At 43.3% G+C, this 14,726-nt stretch overlaps 1 protein-coding gene across 1 annotated transcript in view; it reads left to right on the forward strand.

Moving 5' to 3' along the window:
- The window catches only part of LOC145414201 (threonylcarbamoyladenosine tRNA methylthiotransferase), a 62,034-nt gene that overhangs the window by 12,124 nt on the left and 35,184 nt on the right, over nt 1-14,726 (forward strand). Inside the window, exons 5-7 of the mRNA XM_080283777.1 lie at nt 2,133-2,225; nt 8,823-9,011; nt 10,322-10,524. Coding sequence (XP_080139903.1) covers nt 2,133-2,225; nt 8,823-9,011; nt 10,322-10,524 — 485 coding nt within the window. The remainder of the gene's footprint in view (nt 1-2,132; nt 2,226-8,822; nt 9,012-10,321; nt 10,525-14,726) is intronic.

The raw sequence follows: 14,726 nt of genomic DNA on the forward strand, positions 1-14,726 counted from the left end.
ACAGCTGTGGGTGATGCTAGAACATAATTCAAAGTCAACTACAGCAAGGTAGAAACAAGTTAAATACTGTCTAAAAGTGCAACTTACAAATGATATCCAAAGCCAGTGCTATTGAATGAAAATAGACTTTGATAGATCCCCCTGAGAATTAGTTATTAAAGTATCAGTTAATCAGTAATAAGTATATTTATAGAATGACGGGGAACGTCCATATTATGATGACGAATTGTCGACTTCATGGCGAATTGTCTAGGAACCACATAAACAACCGTTGCTTGCTTCAGTAAAGGTAAGATCTACTGTATACTGTAGTTTTCATGCTTTTTTCTCTTTATTCACTATTAATGTGTTACTTTAAATGTTTAAACATAAGGATATTTCATGTATGTGAGTGCTAAGGTGTGTGTATGTGAGAGTTTAGGTACGTCTGGGAATGTATCCCCATTGACTCCATGTTATAATGGGATTGCTATACGATGGATTGCTTTACGATGGGGTTTTCAGGAACGGAACCCCATCGTATAATGAGGGTTTACTGTATATATATATATATATATATATATATATATATATATATATATATATATATATCTATATATATATATATATATATATATATATATGTATATATACAATACATATATATATATATATATATATATATATATATATATATATATATATGTATATATACAGCATATGTATATATATATACATATATATATATATATATATTATGTATATATATATATATATATATATATATATATATATATATATATATACTTCTCTGATAAGGCTATATAGCGTAAGGAAATGCCTATTGTTTTTAATAATAACAATGATTTTTTATAAATACCCCAACACTTGACAACGTTGCTTTCTAACGCTGTCACGCTTGTAGGTGAGTCAGTGAGGATAGATCAGGTGTTAATCTGCAGGTCACTTCCTCTCTGACCACCATCAAAGATGGAAGAGAGACAGAGACAGACAGACAGACAGACAAAGTCAGGAGGTTTTTCCTCAAATTCTAATAATTCATAAAACTGTATAGACTTTTTATAGAAATAAATCTCCATGAAATGTTGATTTTATATGCAGAGAGAGAGAGAGAGAGAGGTAGTGAGCCGGGAGTGAGGGTTAACCCTTGTCTCTAATCCAATAATTGGCCCAGTAGAAACTGGCAACGTCGCACGTAGGGGAATTCCCGTGAGGGACAACGCCTAAATGATCTGGATATTTTGGAAGGACTATGATGGGAATATTTTGACGACATGTCAGCGGGTCCTTTGGTAGATCAGTAAAGTGTATTTTTAGTGAAATTTAAATCCTTAAACTGTTCCCTGCCCCTGCGGAGATATGTACCTAGGTCCATTAGGACTGCAGGCCAACTCTCTACTGATTCGGCCACTGCCTCCCTGTTGCTGTTGTGGAGGTGCCTTCCGCCTGACTTGAAGAAATTGAGTGATGAGCTGCTATTGATGGGCATTGACCCTAGCAGTGAACATGTTTGTGTATGCTTTAATTCCACTCTGAATGGCCACACAATGTTCTGCTCATACCTGATTAGGTTTTATGTTGGTGATGGTGTGGGTCAGATTCTCTACCATCGCCACCACTTCCTTTAGGCTTCGTGTCAGTGGCTCTCCTGCTGGCCTTTCATCATCTACATCTCATTATTCTTGCACCATGTGCTTCTCTTCCAGCTGATCTAACAGTACCGTGGTGTCAGGTGTCAGGTTAAAGATGTTTAATTCATGGATGTTTGATTCTTCAGTCATAGTGAGCTGTATGCATGACATCAGTGCATGGGAATGAACCACATAACTTTGAAACAAGGTACGTGTTACTTGAGCTTTGTCACAGAGTAGGTGGCAACGTGACTTCAAAACCTTGTTACTCAGCATTGCGTTAATCGAGGTTTGAGTGTACAGGTAATCATTCATCATCCTCACAACAAAAGTTCATTGAGAGAACTTTATTGGGTGAATTTATGCATCTTGTATGGTTCCAGTTGAGCCTGGGGCCACAACAACATCAACAAAACCACTCACGATTCTTTTTCTTTTTCCTCATCTTATGGTAACTACTGTACTATATATTTATACCCTTGTATTTTTCCCTGCTGACAGGTGCCCCTAAATCAGAGTTCTTGGATGGTTTGAGTATAGTGGGTGTGCAGCAAATCGACCGTGTGGTGGAAGTGGTGGAGGAAACACTGAAAGGTTAGTTTGCATAGTTCATAATACCCTCTTGTTACTTTTAACCTCACCCTGCCCTTGGGTGGGAAAGGAGGTCCGGATGATGATGATGATGATGTTACTTTTAACATCATTCTAGAAGTAGTGGCTTGTTATCAAAGTAGTTTGCATTTATTTCTTGTCCAGAATCATTATTTATCATTTTCTTCTTTCTTGTTACGGCCCTGACCTTTTCATGCATCTTGCTTCCTCCATCCTTCTTTCATCATAACTCTTGCATGCATCCATCCACAACCAAGCATTTCTTGTTTCTCGTACTTCTCTCTCAACCTCCCACATCCCACCAAGGTGTTCCTTTTGTACTAGTTAGCCCCTTCTTTACTGGAAATGTGATTTGATGTACCCCCGTACATTGCTTGTAAACATCTGTGAGACACCGAGACCACGACCGTGGTATGCTGGTACATCCTCTAATGAATGGCAGCTTATGGGTCTCAGGGTAGCCCAGTAAGGCTGTTTCTGAGGGCCTTGTGATAGCAATAGCTCTGTGTTTTGACAACAAAGACTGTGATAAAGTTCTGACAAATTCTGACATCATAAGATACGTCATGACTGAGTTGCGGTGGCACCAATGGCTTTGCTCACTCATCTGTGATGTAACCTCTTTTGGACCAATCATTTAGTGGTAGGTGGTGGCGACCATCATCCACTCACTTGACGTAGTGCTGCCTACTTCTTCCTTAGCCTTAATCATTCATTTTCTGTGCCAGCCCTCCTCTCTTCCTAGTTCTCCCATCTTTCCTGTCACTTCTTATTGCTTTTCTTTCCTTTACAGGTGGCATTACATTGAGTGACAAGCCAAATGGTTTCCTGTAAACCTAGAAACCATTTACAACGCTGGGTGGTAACCATATAACCAAACAATACGTGCTCCCTACGTGTCAACAAGTGGGTTGGTGGAGGGTTAGTGCCCCTCCCTGTAAAACAAGTAACTCAAAGTCAAATGGCCACCCTTTACGGGATTATGGTGTCTGGCAATAGATAGATAGATAGATAATTCTATTTATAATTTCTGCTACAGAAATCGTACCATATTTTCTGCTGACATAGGGCAAAATTTACACCCCTTAGCCTGCCTGAGAGAGAGAGCCAGTTACCATGCACTTGACCACAAGAGAGGGTGTACAGGATATTTTTCTCTCATGGCGTCTCTGGTGGATTCCGATAGTGATGAGTTTATTCCTCATGAGAATACATATTTACATGTATCGGATGATGATGCAGCAGTGTCTGATATGTCAGTAGATCACTATGATCCTGAAAATGATTCCGAGGTTGATGTGAGTGAGGAGGAGGAGTAAATTAGTAGTGAGCATAGTGATGCCACACTCTCGGCAACAGGTGGGCTAAGGTCGCCATCACTGTCACGTGTGTCCACACACTTCAAGCTCAGCTTACAAGGTAAATACATAAGCCATCCATCTGTGTATGTCATTTTTTTTCAAGCCAGTTTGTACAGTAGTTACCTGGGTAACAGTACTTTAGCATATGTAAACTTATACAGTGATTTACAGTATTTTGTAATATATATACTGTATATATTTTTTTCATTACCAACAACATGCTGGGTTTATGGGATCATCAGTAAAGAAACAAATCACAAAGAGTGAATAGTTTGGACGTGGCAAAAAAAAAAAACACACACACACTACCCCTCACACTACGGGAGGGGGAGCTGTCAGGTCGGTATGGAGGGTAAACGTAATATTTACACCGGGGGAAGGGGTCGGTAAAGAAGGGGTTAATATCCTTGCAGAGCCACACACAGCTATGGTGCTCAAAACCAAACACTGGTTGTAGGCACTTCACAGATTATCCAAATCCATTTACTTTCAGTTTATTGTTTATTATTTTTCCACTTCCCATCTGTCACATTTATTTGCCATTGATATATTTAACAGATTTCCACTCTTGGTCTTTCTTAGTATTCCTCTCATCCTTTATCCACCAAAGTCCTCTCAAATCACCTTGCATACCCCAGTCAACCAAAATGATCATACGAATCTCTGCACTTTCATTTGACTACTCTCATGTCAATAACACATTTAAGCATCTGCTGTTCTGTAAGCAGGCTCCCTTCAGCATTCTCTCCAGTCTCTATACTGTTTGTATTTATATACTTTGTGTTGAAACTATGTGTTGAAAGTATGAATTACTAATGCATAGCCTCATGTGGCCCATGTTCTTTAGGCACTGTCAAGTTTTGTTCTTCCTTGGCACTCCAGAGAAATCCATGTCATTATCAAGAGGGCCTTTGTTAACTTTTCAGTTCAGAGTCCCATACCAAACAGTCCAAAACTCCTTGCCATGCATTTTATCACTCTGGTTGATTATCAAACCTGTCCTTCTCCTCTGCCCCTGTCATTAAATACATTGTTCGTATGTATTACTGTAATCATTACTTTCAGTATCATGTATTTACATTTGACGTATGTGCACAATTCACTTTCACCAATTCATATTTACAGTAGTAGTAGTAGTAGTTGCTCCCAAGGCAATCTGGCTGAACAGCCCCGAGTCCCTTAGGAAGGCCATGGCCGAGACCGGGCTTTCCCACAGAGCTCTCAAAGAGTGTATGTTGTGTTGTTGGCGTAGGTGATTGTGTGCAGTGCAGTCTTCCATAATGTGCTTAATAGTATGGGGTGCTGTGTTGCATCCTGGACAGGCATCAGCAACGGAGTCATCCAGCCTCTTGTGGTAGCCTAAGAGGGCTGGATGGTGCCCACATCTCAGCCTGGCCAGGTGGACCCTGTCGTCACGAGGAAGATAGGATTCAGAAGGGTGGATGTCAGGAGACCGTGCATGCAGCTGTGTGTTGTCTTTAATTGACTGAATGGAGCGGCGAGTGATCTGAGTGTGGATATGCTTCTGGAAGCTGGTTTGAGGTGGGCGAGGGGGGAGAGATGACAGTACAGTATTTGTGTATGGTATCGTGTGCTGGGTGTTGTTTTGATGTTCCTTGGTGTGGGTGGATGTGCTGCTAAGTACTGTAGTGGATGTTGTGGGTTTGTGGAGGCTGCAGCAAGAAACTGGGTGCCTCTCATGTCTAGGTGATCCTTGACTCTGAGGACTTTGGTTTCTTGATGCAAGTGGTCTGTGGGTGTAGTAGCTGTGCAGCCTGTGATTATTTTTAGGGCCTCTTTCTGTATGGTCTGTAGAGTGTTGTAGTGTGTTTTGGTGAGGTTAGAAGCCCAGGCAGTGCTTGCATAATTCATCACTGAACGTATGTATTGTTTGTATACTGTGGTGGTGGTTTCTTTGTTGTGTCTGAATGTTGTATGGGCAAGTGACCTCAAAGCATTGAGTCTTGGTGTTATTTTATTTTTAATGTTTGTGATGTGTTGTTTAAATGACATTGATGTATTGTATGTTACAACAAGGATTTTGTGTGTGTGTATGTGTGGTAGGGGAGTGTTGTTTATGGTGAGGTGTGGGATGTGACATTGTTCTGCTGTCCAGTTTGTGAGAAGAGCCACTGTAGATTTGGCTGGGGCTATTTTGAGCCTGTTTGTGGTGAACCATTTGTGTAGTGTGTTGAGGTAAGGTTGAATGATGTGTGCAGCAGTGTTTGCATTTTGGTGTGTACATGTAAGTGTTATATCATCTGCATAGGAAGCTATGTGTATCTGTGGTGTGTGGGGGTGTGGGTATGTCGTGCATGTATAGGTTAAAGAGTGTAGGGGACAAAACAGATCCTTGGGGGACACCGTTTGTGAAGTTTCTGATGTTAGAAGACTGACCGGCAAATGTTACGTGTGCACATCTGCTTGCTAAGTTAACAGTTGACATACATGCACCTTTAGTTGACTCTAATACAGTACTTCATTGCTCTCAGTCATTTATCATTCATCAGCAGTCCAAATGTGTAGTGCTGCTCTCGGGTGTCTGCCCTTTCCTCTCCTCCATCCTTCTTTTCTTCCATCTTCTTCTGTCTTTCTTTCTGTCATTCTTTCCTTGTCCTCCTGCCTATGGGTGACTTTACACTCCCTCTTCTGTCTTTCTTCCCTTCATTCTTTCCTCTTCCTTCTGCCTGTGGGTGACTCTACACTGAGTTACAAGCCAAATGATTTCCTGTACACCAGGAAACCATTTACTATGCTGGGTGATAACCATATAACCAAATTTTGGCACCTGGTGGTTTAGTGGGTAATTAAGGCACTCCAATCGGATTGAACCGGTGAAGGTTTATATCCAAGGGATGGTTGGGGTTTATTGCTTACGTAGTGCCACTCAGGGATGAGTGAAGCTGGTCACGCTCATCTTAAATGTCAGGACCAACTTGCCTAGCCCTGGGTTCCTACGCTCCTCATGGGGCGACATAGGATTATATGATAGATGGATGGAGCAGTCCAAATCCTTTCATATTCATATCACACCTTCTGATTCATCCATTCTGCTGCCTTTTATCTTTGTCTTTTATAGCCCCATCACCTTGTAGCTTGCTTCTTTAAACACTTTTACTACCTCAGCTCATAGGTATTCTTCATTCATGCCTCTCATTTCCACCCAGCCATATGAGTCTGCCTAAAGGGGGTATCACACGGTACCTGAAATCATAGTTTGCCAAAGAAATCGTGGTAACCACCCACGAAACCATGGTAGCTGCCGAGGATTTCTTGGGCAAAACTGGATTCGGTTCAAATCCATTCCTGCTGATGATTTCTGGTACAAAACGTTTACTCTGATACCAGAGCGAGCTGAATGGAGAACTTTGAGGCTATACTGCAGTATTTTGTTTATTTTTTAAAAGTTATAATTCCCTCCTAGAGTGCCTAGTACTTTCCATTATATATATTATTAATTATGAAAGCTTAAATAACTTTTTTATCGTGCACGGGTGGAATAACGATGTCGATAATTGTTGTTTACATTGGGGAGCGGATGCAGCACACCACGCTGGGTGAAGGAGTATTGTATGTACCTCGCCGTTCATTCAACACTGCAGATATGATGGCATCTGGGCAGATAGTATGGAAAAGGGCTGCTGAAATCGCTCTCATTGAAAAAATAAGGCCATTCCCTTGTCACGAGAAGGCGGCTCCGCAGCCGCCTTCTTGTGTATTGGCCACCGCTGCTTCTTTCCTCTCAAGTGTCACTACTGCAAGAGCCAATGCAGCAGTCACTCTCCCCTCAGCAAATTAAAGAAAAGCCATGTTGTGTTTGATACGTGTAACTCATGTGAGATGGTGGGACAGATTCCGGTTTGCTTTGTTTACATTTTTGCCGACTGTCGGCGGCGTTCGAGGAACGTGTGTGATAGGGTTTGTGCCTGGTTCCAGCAAACCAGGAACGTGTTCCATTGGCAAACCATGATTTCAGGTACCGTGTGATACCCCCTTAAGTTCTACTGTGCCCCAGAGAGGTGCAGGACCTAGATTAGAAGCCACGTGGACTTTTTTTTTTTTGTAATTTAGAGGTTATGCAGGATTTGTGGTCCCCATCACCCTCTCCCATTTAGCTTGCTCAGCATGCAGAGAATGCCAGAGCAATATTCTTTTCCTCATAGTCCTGGGGATAAGTCCATGGTTACCTATCCAGGCATTATAAATAATTTACTGATGGTCTAATAAGGAAACCAGTTGGTTTACAGCTTGTGTGTAATACCTTTAGGCAGCAGTACATCAAGTGTGTTGATGGTGGGTACCTTCACCTTCCTATAGTCGTCCTATTTTATGAAGGCAGTTTGGGTGGGGCACTCTGTTAGCTCTGTTACCACACCTTCGCCACACATGTGCTCTCTCTCTCTCTCTCTCTCTCTCTCACTCTCATATTTATATTAACTACTGCTAATTGTATTTCCTTTATTTTTTCTCTTGTTTTCGACTTTATTTCCACACCATCCCTGAGGTAAAAGTCTATAGGTCCATTTTTTTTTTTTTTTGTATAGCTTCCTTGGCGGGAGACTGACCGAGTATGACCCGCTCACGCAGGACTGTCCCTCGTGTCACCACCTGACAGTGTCGCAAAAGCAACGCTGACAAGTCTTATGAGATTTATACTATACTATAGCTTTTTATTGAATTATATCTATACAGAGTGTTTAAAATTCATTTATGAGAAGTTACTTGCTTAAAATAGGAGAGTGAGAGAGAGAGAGAGAGGTGAGCACAAATAATTACATGTGTGTCGGCGGTGATGTGACAACAGAGCTAACAGTGTGAGGTCCCAGATCGCCCCACCCAAACTGCCATCATAAAATAGAACGACTGTAGAATAGAGACTGTGTGTGTGTGTGTGTGTGTGTGTGTGTGTGTGTGTGTGTGTGTGTGTGTGTGTGTGTGTGTCTGTGTGTATGTATGTAAAATTCATAGTGTGTGTTTTTGCAGATTAGCATATTTATAAATATCAGGTTTAAATGATATGGAATGTACAGTTTCAGTCAGTATATTTTAGCTATTTATGCAGTTTTCAAATAATAAATGAGTATGGAAACCTAAAATTATTGCCCAATTAATTACTAGTAATGATATATGTAAAGTAGTTACTGTATGTGTTTATACCTGTATGTCTAATTGGAATGTTATCTGCAAACTGTGCCAATGTCCATCATCTATCCTGTAGGCAACTCAGTACGACTACTGGGCCAGAAGAAAGCGAGAGGGAAGAAGATAGGAGGTGCATCGCTTCTCCTGCCCAAAGTGAGGAGGAACCCACTCATTGAGATCATCTCCATAAACACTGGCTGTCTCAACCAGTGTTCATATTGTAAAACCAAGCATGCACGAGGAGAACTGGGATCTTATCCTATAGGTTAGTTGCATGTGTTTTGTCAAAAGATTTATAGTAATTTGCAGTAATTTATTTATACTGTATGTAACCGGCATTTTAAGCTTTCTTTTCATTGTCATTTGAAATGAAGGTGTATGCACTCCTGAGGTAATATCTTTATTGCATATACTTTACATTATTGGACAGTCATGAGTGGACTTTTAAGATGTTTTATATGAAAAGTACATGTATACAGTAGATTAGTTGAAGTGTTAAACATATTAGGACACCAATTTCAGTTTTTACATATATTTCTTAAGATGGTGGTTGATTGGGGTGCCCATCATCCACTCACTTTGATGTAATGCCACCTACTTCTTCCTTCATCTTTATCACTCATTTTCTATGTCTTCCTTCATCTCTTCCTATTTCTCCTCTCTTTCCTGTCACTTTTTTTTTTTTTTTTTTTTTTTTAAATCCACTTCAGGTGGCTCTGCGCCGAGTCATAAGCCAAATGGTTTCCTGTAACTCAGGAAACCAGTTACAATGCTTGGTAGTAACCATATAACCAATTAATATGGTAATGTGGAGCCTACTAGGATGCTCCTGATAACTGGGTGGAGAGACGCAAATGTGGTATCCACCTGGGAACCAAACTTCTACACTCTTCCCCACGCCTTGCTGGGACAAGGCTCTGTTTACCACAAGGGGACATTAGTTCACTTCACAGAACAGCCCTGTAGGGGCAAGTACTTGCGTGCAATTGATGAGTCTGCTCAGTCAGGCAGACAGGGTTACTCAACAAAAACAACAGTAAGTCATAAGAATGTACTGGTATGGTTTGGGGAAGAAGGAAATGTAGTAGCTATTATACAAAATTGATGAGGACTTTTTAGTTGACTTGTACCGTACTTAAGTCTCATTATGATAACATTTTTATTTATCACCCTTGTTACCTGTAGAGAATTTTATTTTGCTTTGGAAATTTCAAACATACTGAATGAGTCTGAATGCATCTACATCACCCTTGTAGTATGGTGATATGTATATATATATATATATATTTTTTCTGACGACTCTCAGACTGTTAGTCAACTTAAGAAAGACCTACCGTATTGCAGAGAGTAACCTGAAAGTACAGTACTTTCTCATGATAAATTCCCATTTTTGGAGTCCCTTTTTTTTCCATTAAGTCTGCCATAAATTACAGAAAATGCACTAAAGTTTCATTGCTCCTTATAAAGCTGATTTGTCAGTTTCTCCAAGTTTACAGTATTAAGTGTATGAAAAGAAACTGAGATTTTGAAACACATTTTTGTCCTTTAACAAAGACTGCCTGTCATCCATTACAGAAGAGATAGTGGCACGTGCGCAGCAGTCATTCAGTGAGGGTGTGTGTGAAATATGGTTGACCTCTGAGGACACAGGAGCGTATGGTCGAGACATCGGGGTCACTTTGCCGGACCTGTTGTGGCAGTTGGTTGATGTCATACCAGATGGATGTCGCCTCAGACTTGGCATGACTAACCCACCCTACATCCTCAACCATTTGGAGGTGACTGAGATAATTTTGTGTGTGGAAGAGGGAAGAGACTATTCTTTTATCTTTTCCTCAACCATCTACAGATAATTTTGTGTATGGAAGAGGTAAAAGGATATGCATTTATAATTAAACTAACCCTAGTTCTCACTAAATATGAGGTGGCGGTTGCTTCAGATTAGGAGTGTAATTAAGTAGGACCAATAAGGCATCAGAGTACATGGTAGGGGACAGCTAACTTGCATTATGTTTGTGTGGATAATTGAAATGTATGTCTGGTACTGTCTGTGTTACAATAAAACATTTGTCTTATTTCTTAATGAATTAGAGTATAGCAAGCTATTTATACAGCCTCTTTCTGTTGTGAATCTTCAGGATATCATAACATCATATAAGTAGCCCATTCATCTATCATCCAATCCTGTGTTGCCCCATGAGAAGCGGAGGAGCCCGGGGTTAGGCAAGTTGGTCCTGATGTTTAAGATGAGAATGACCAGCCTTACCCATCCCAGAGTGGCATGATGTGAGCAATAAACCCCAACCACCCCTTGGATATAAACCTATCAAGGCTCAATCAGATTGGAGTGCCCTAATTACCCACTAAGCCACCAGACGCCATAGCCTAATTTGGTTATATGGTTACTGCCCAATGTAGTACGGTAATGCCCTGATATATGATACCCCTAGATACGATACCCCGGCTTAGTGAAGGGGGTACAAATAATACCACGCCCCGATACCCGATGGCAGAGCCCCGGTTTAACAATGGGCCCTCCGATGTCACGTCTGCAGACGATAGGCCGAAATTTTGAATCACACGCATTCCCGCTGCCAGCTGAGCCTGCCCGCCTCCTAGGATGCGCAGAAACACACAGGCCCACAGCCATCGGCCACCTCGCGCTTTCCCATATTGCTCTTCTCGCACCGGCCATCTCAGAGTGAGGATCTCACATACACCCGCCCACCACGAATCGTGTTGCATCACCAATGTTATGCAAGCTGCTATCATAGTGCATCGTAACTGTTCGAGCAGTGCCGTGAGTAGAGCAGTGATACTGATTGTGTGTAGAGTGTGATATTGTGTGATTTTTGGCCCAGATAAGTGTTATAATGTCTGGTGAGGGTGCTGGACGTGGTGGGGCTAGTTGGTGCGAGTGGAGGCCCTAATTGTGGTGGTAAGTCGCCTGCTAGTGGTGGTGCTGGTGATGTTCCTGCGAAGCGTGTGCGTAAGACTGTGTCACTAGAGGTGAAATTAGAAATTCTTAAGCACCATGACAAAGGCGAAGGTGCGTGTGCTATCGCACCGGCTCTCCACTTGGCCCAGTCGATTGTCTCCACCATCATCAAGAAGATGGAGGCCATTAAGGCTGCTGCTGGGGAGGTTGCACCCTTATCCACCTCCCGTATCACCCGCCAGTGAGAGCCTGTGATGAAGGAGCTGGAGCGGATGCTGCACACGTGGGTGGAGGATCAGAACCGGTGCAAGGCACCCATGAGCCGGGCCATTATATGCACTAAGGCTCTCTTGCTATGGGATGAAATAAAGGTCAGGCGAGATCTGGATGAAAGCGAGACCTTTAAGGCTAGCCATGGGTGGTTTGAACGGTTCAAGAGGCGAGCAAACCTCCATCACGTGAAGATGTATGTTGAGGTGGTGAGTACAGATACAGTGCTGGTGGGAGCGTTCCTTGATGAACTGAATCGCATCATTGAGGAGGGTGGTTGCAGTGCGAAGCAGGTGTTGAATTTTGATGAGAGTGGGCTGTTTTGGAAAAGAATGTCCTCCAAGACATTTCTTGCAATGGAGGAAAGGTCTACGCCAGGATTCAAGCCCTCGAAGGACCGGCTGACTCTGCTGCTGGGGGACATCGCCGAGGGTGACCTCAGGTTGAAGCCGCTTCTTGTGTACTGCTCCGAGAACCCCAGGGCTCTGGTGGGGTATGTTAAAGAGAACCTTGGGGTTATCTGGAAGTTGAACAAGAAGGCCTGGCTGACTTCAGATATCTGTTTGTCATATTTCCACTCGTACCTCTCTCGTGTGGTGAAGAGGTATGCCTCGCGTGAATATTTGGCAAACAGATTTCTCGTTGTGGTGGACAACGTACCTAGCCACCCTCCCTCATTGAAGGAGTGGGCCAGCAATATTGTGGTGTTCCTGCCCCCTAATACCACGTCCATGTTGCAGCCAATGGACCAAGGGGTGATAGCTGCCTTTAAGGCCTATTATCTCCGCTGCATGATGCAGCAGTTGGTAAGGGCCTGTGACAGTGATGATAGGACAACAGTGTAGCAGTTTTGGAAGGGCAATAGGATACGCCACGCCATAGAGAATATCATAGCAGCAGGGAGTGAGGTTAGCCAGGTGATGATGAACAATGTGTGGCGGAAGCTGTGGCCAGAGTGCGTGCACACCTTCACCGGCTTCCCTGAGGGTGTGCAAGCTCCGCCTGTCCAGTGTGTGCAGCAGGACTTAGCTGAATTGTCACACGAGGCGGGTTTCAGGGAGGTCGATGAGGATGATGTGGAGGAGTTTCTAGAGAGTCACAGGGAGGAGCTCAACAACGAGGAGCTCCTCAGTATGGAGATCCAGCGGGTGCACCAGGAGGCAGAAGAGGAGGAGGTCTGGGCTCTCAACATCAAGATCCTAAAGGAGATGCTAACGAAGCTGGACAAGATAATTGACCTAATGCGAACACACAACCCCCTCCCAGGACGAAGCAGGGACACAGCTAATTGGCTCGAGGAGGGGATGAAAGTCTACAGGACAATGCTGGAGGTGAAGAAGAGGGCGGCCAGGCAAACTGCGATCACAGTCATCTTCAAGCAGACCCCCACCATGCCAGCAAGTCACAGGATCACCCCAGCCCTCGACGAGCAGAGCATCTCCTCAGCCTTCAACCAGCAGAGAGACCCTGAGGGACACCTCCCCCCGAGGACGTGCTCAGAAAGTGTGCTGGACCTAACCTCCAGCCAATCCCTGTCTTCCGTGTCACCTGTGTCTCCACTAAGGCACTCTGCCACTCCATCGCTGCCTTCCTCATCCCGACCTCCATCTCCCACACCACCTTAGCCACTGTCTCTGTCTCCCCCGTCACGACGAGAGCCACCGCAACTGACTTCATTGCTACCTCATCATTCATCGCAGCGGTCTCCCTCTCCACCTCACCGGTCATCACAGCTGTCTCCCTCACCACCTTCTCTGTCATCTCATTGCACTCCATTGCCACCCCCAGAGCCATCGCATCACACCTCATCACCACCACCTGAGCCATTGCATCACACCCTATCGCCTCCGCCTGAGTCATCGCATCGCACTCCGTCACCTCCGCCTGAGTCATCGCATTACACTCCATCACCAACTCCCCCTGACCCTCCTTTGGAGATGGGGTGTGAGGGCTTTCAGGAAGAAGAATGAGTGTTAGGGAGCACCACATGTCCTATAGCCTTGGGGGGGATAGTAAGGATGATGACCAGGACTGGACATGGACTTACAAGAAGTAAGTGATGAGAGGTGTTTGATATTTTCTAACCTGTTCCTTATAATTTTCAGGCTTTATTTGTTGCTTTTAGTGAGTTATTTACAGGTGTTAGGCTTAGGTTATTTTCCTTGACAGGTGTTAGGCCATTTGAAGTGCCTTTAAACTTGTTTTTGGGCTCATCAGAGTGGGTTTTGGACTTGGTTTGGGGGGAAACCCTAGGCTGGTAAACGGTCCACATTGAAATATTGTATATGTTAAAGAGAGAGTTATATGTAGAAAGGAAGAGAGAGGTGAAAAGATTAGTAAGAGAGAGTAAGAAGAGAGTGGATGAGGAATTTGGAAGGAATTTGAGTGTAAAGTGGAGGGACTGTAAGAAAATGTTCTGGAAAGAGGTGAAAAGAGTAAGACAGGGTGGAAGTGAAGTTAGCAGGGGAGTGAAAGATAAAAATGGTAGATTACTAGTGGAGAAGGGAGAAAAAGTGAGCAGATGGAGAGAACACTTTAAGGAATTGTTGAACGTGGAGGATGGAAGTAATGCAAGTATAAGTGGCTGGGGAATGGCTGGGAGAAGGAGGGAGGTGAGAAGACAGGAAGAAATCAGTAGGATAGAAGTTGTGGAAGCAATGAAGAAAGTTAAATCAGGGAAAGCCCCAGGAATTGATGGAGTGTGTGGTGAAATGTTGAAGCATGGGGGAGAGATAGTAGTAGAATGGATGTGGAAGATGTGCAGATTGGCCT

This window comes from Coenobita brevimanus, chromosome 98, assembly GCF_032717465.1.
Source record: "Coenobita brevimanus isolate Jiangsu-jjx chromosome 98, ASM3271746v2, whole genome shotgun sequence".
NCBI classification, from domain to species: domain Eukaryota; kingdom Metazoa; phylum Arthropoda; class Malacostraca; order Decapoda; family Coenobitidae; genus Coenobita; species Coenobita brevimanus.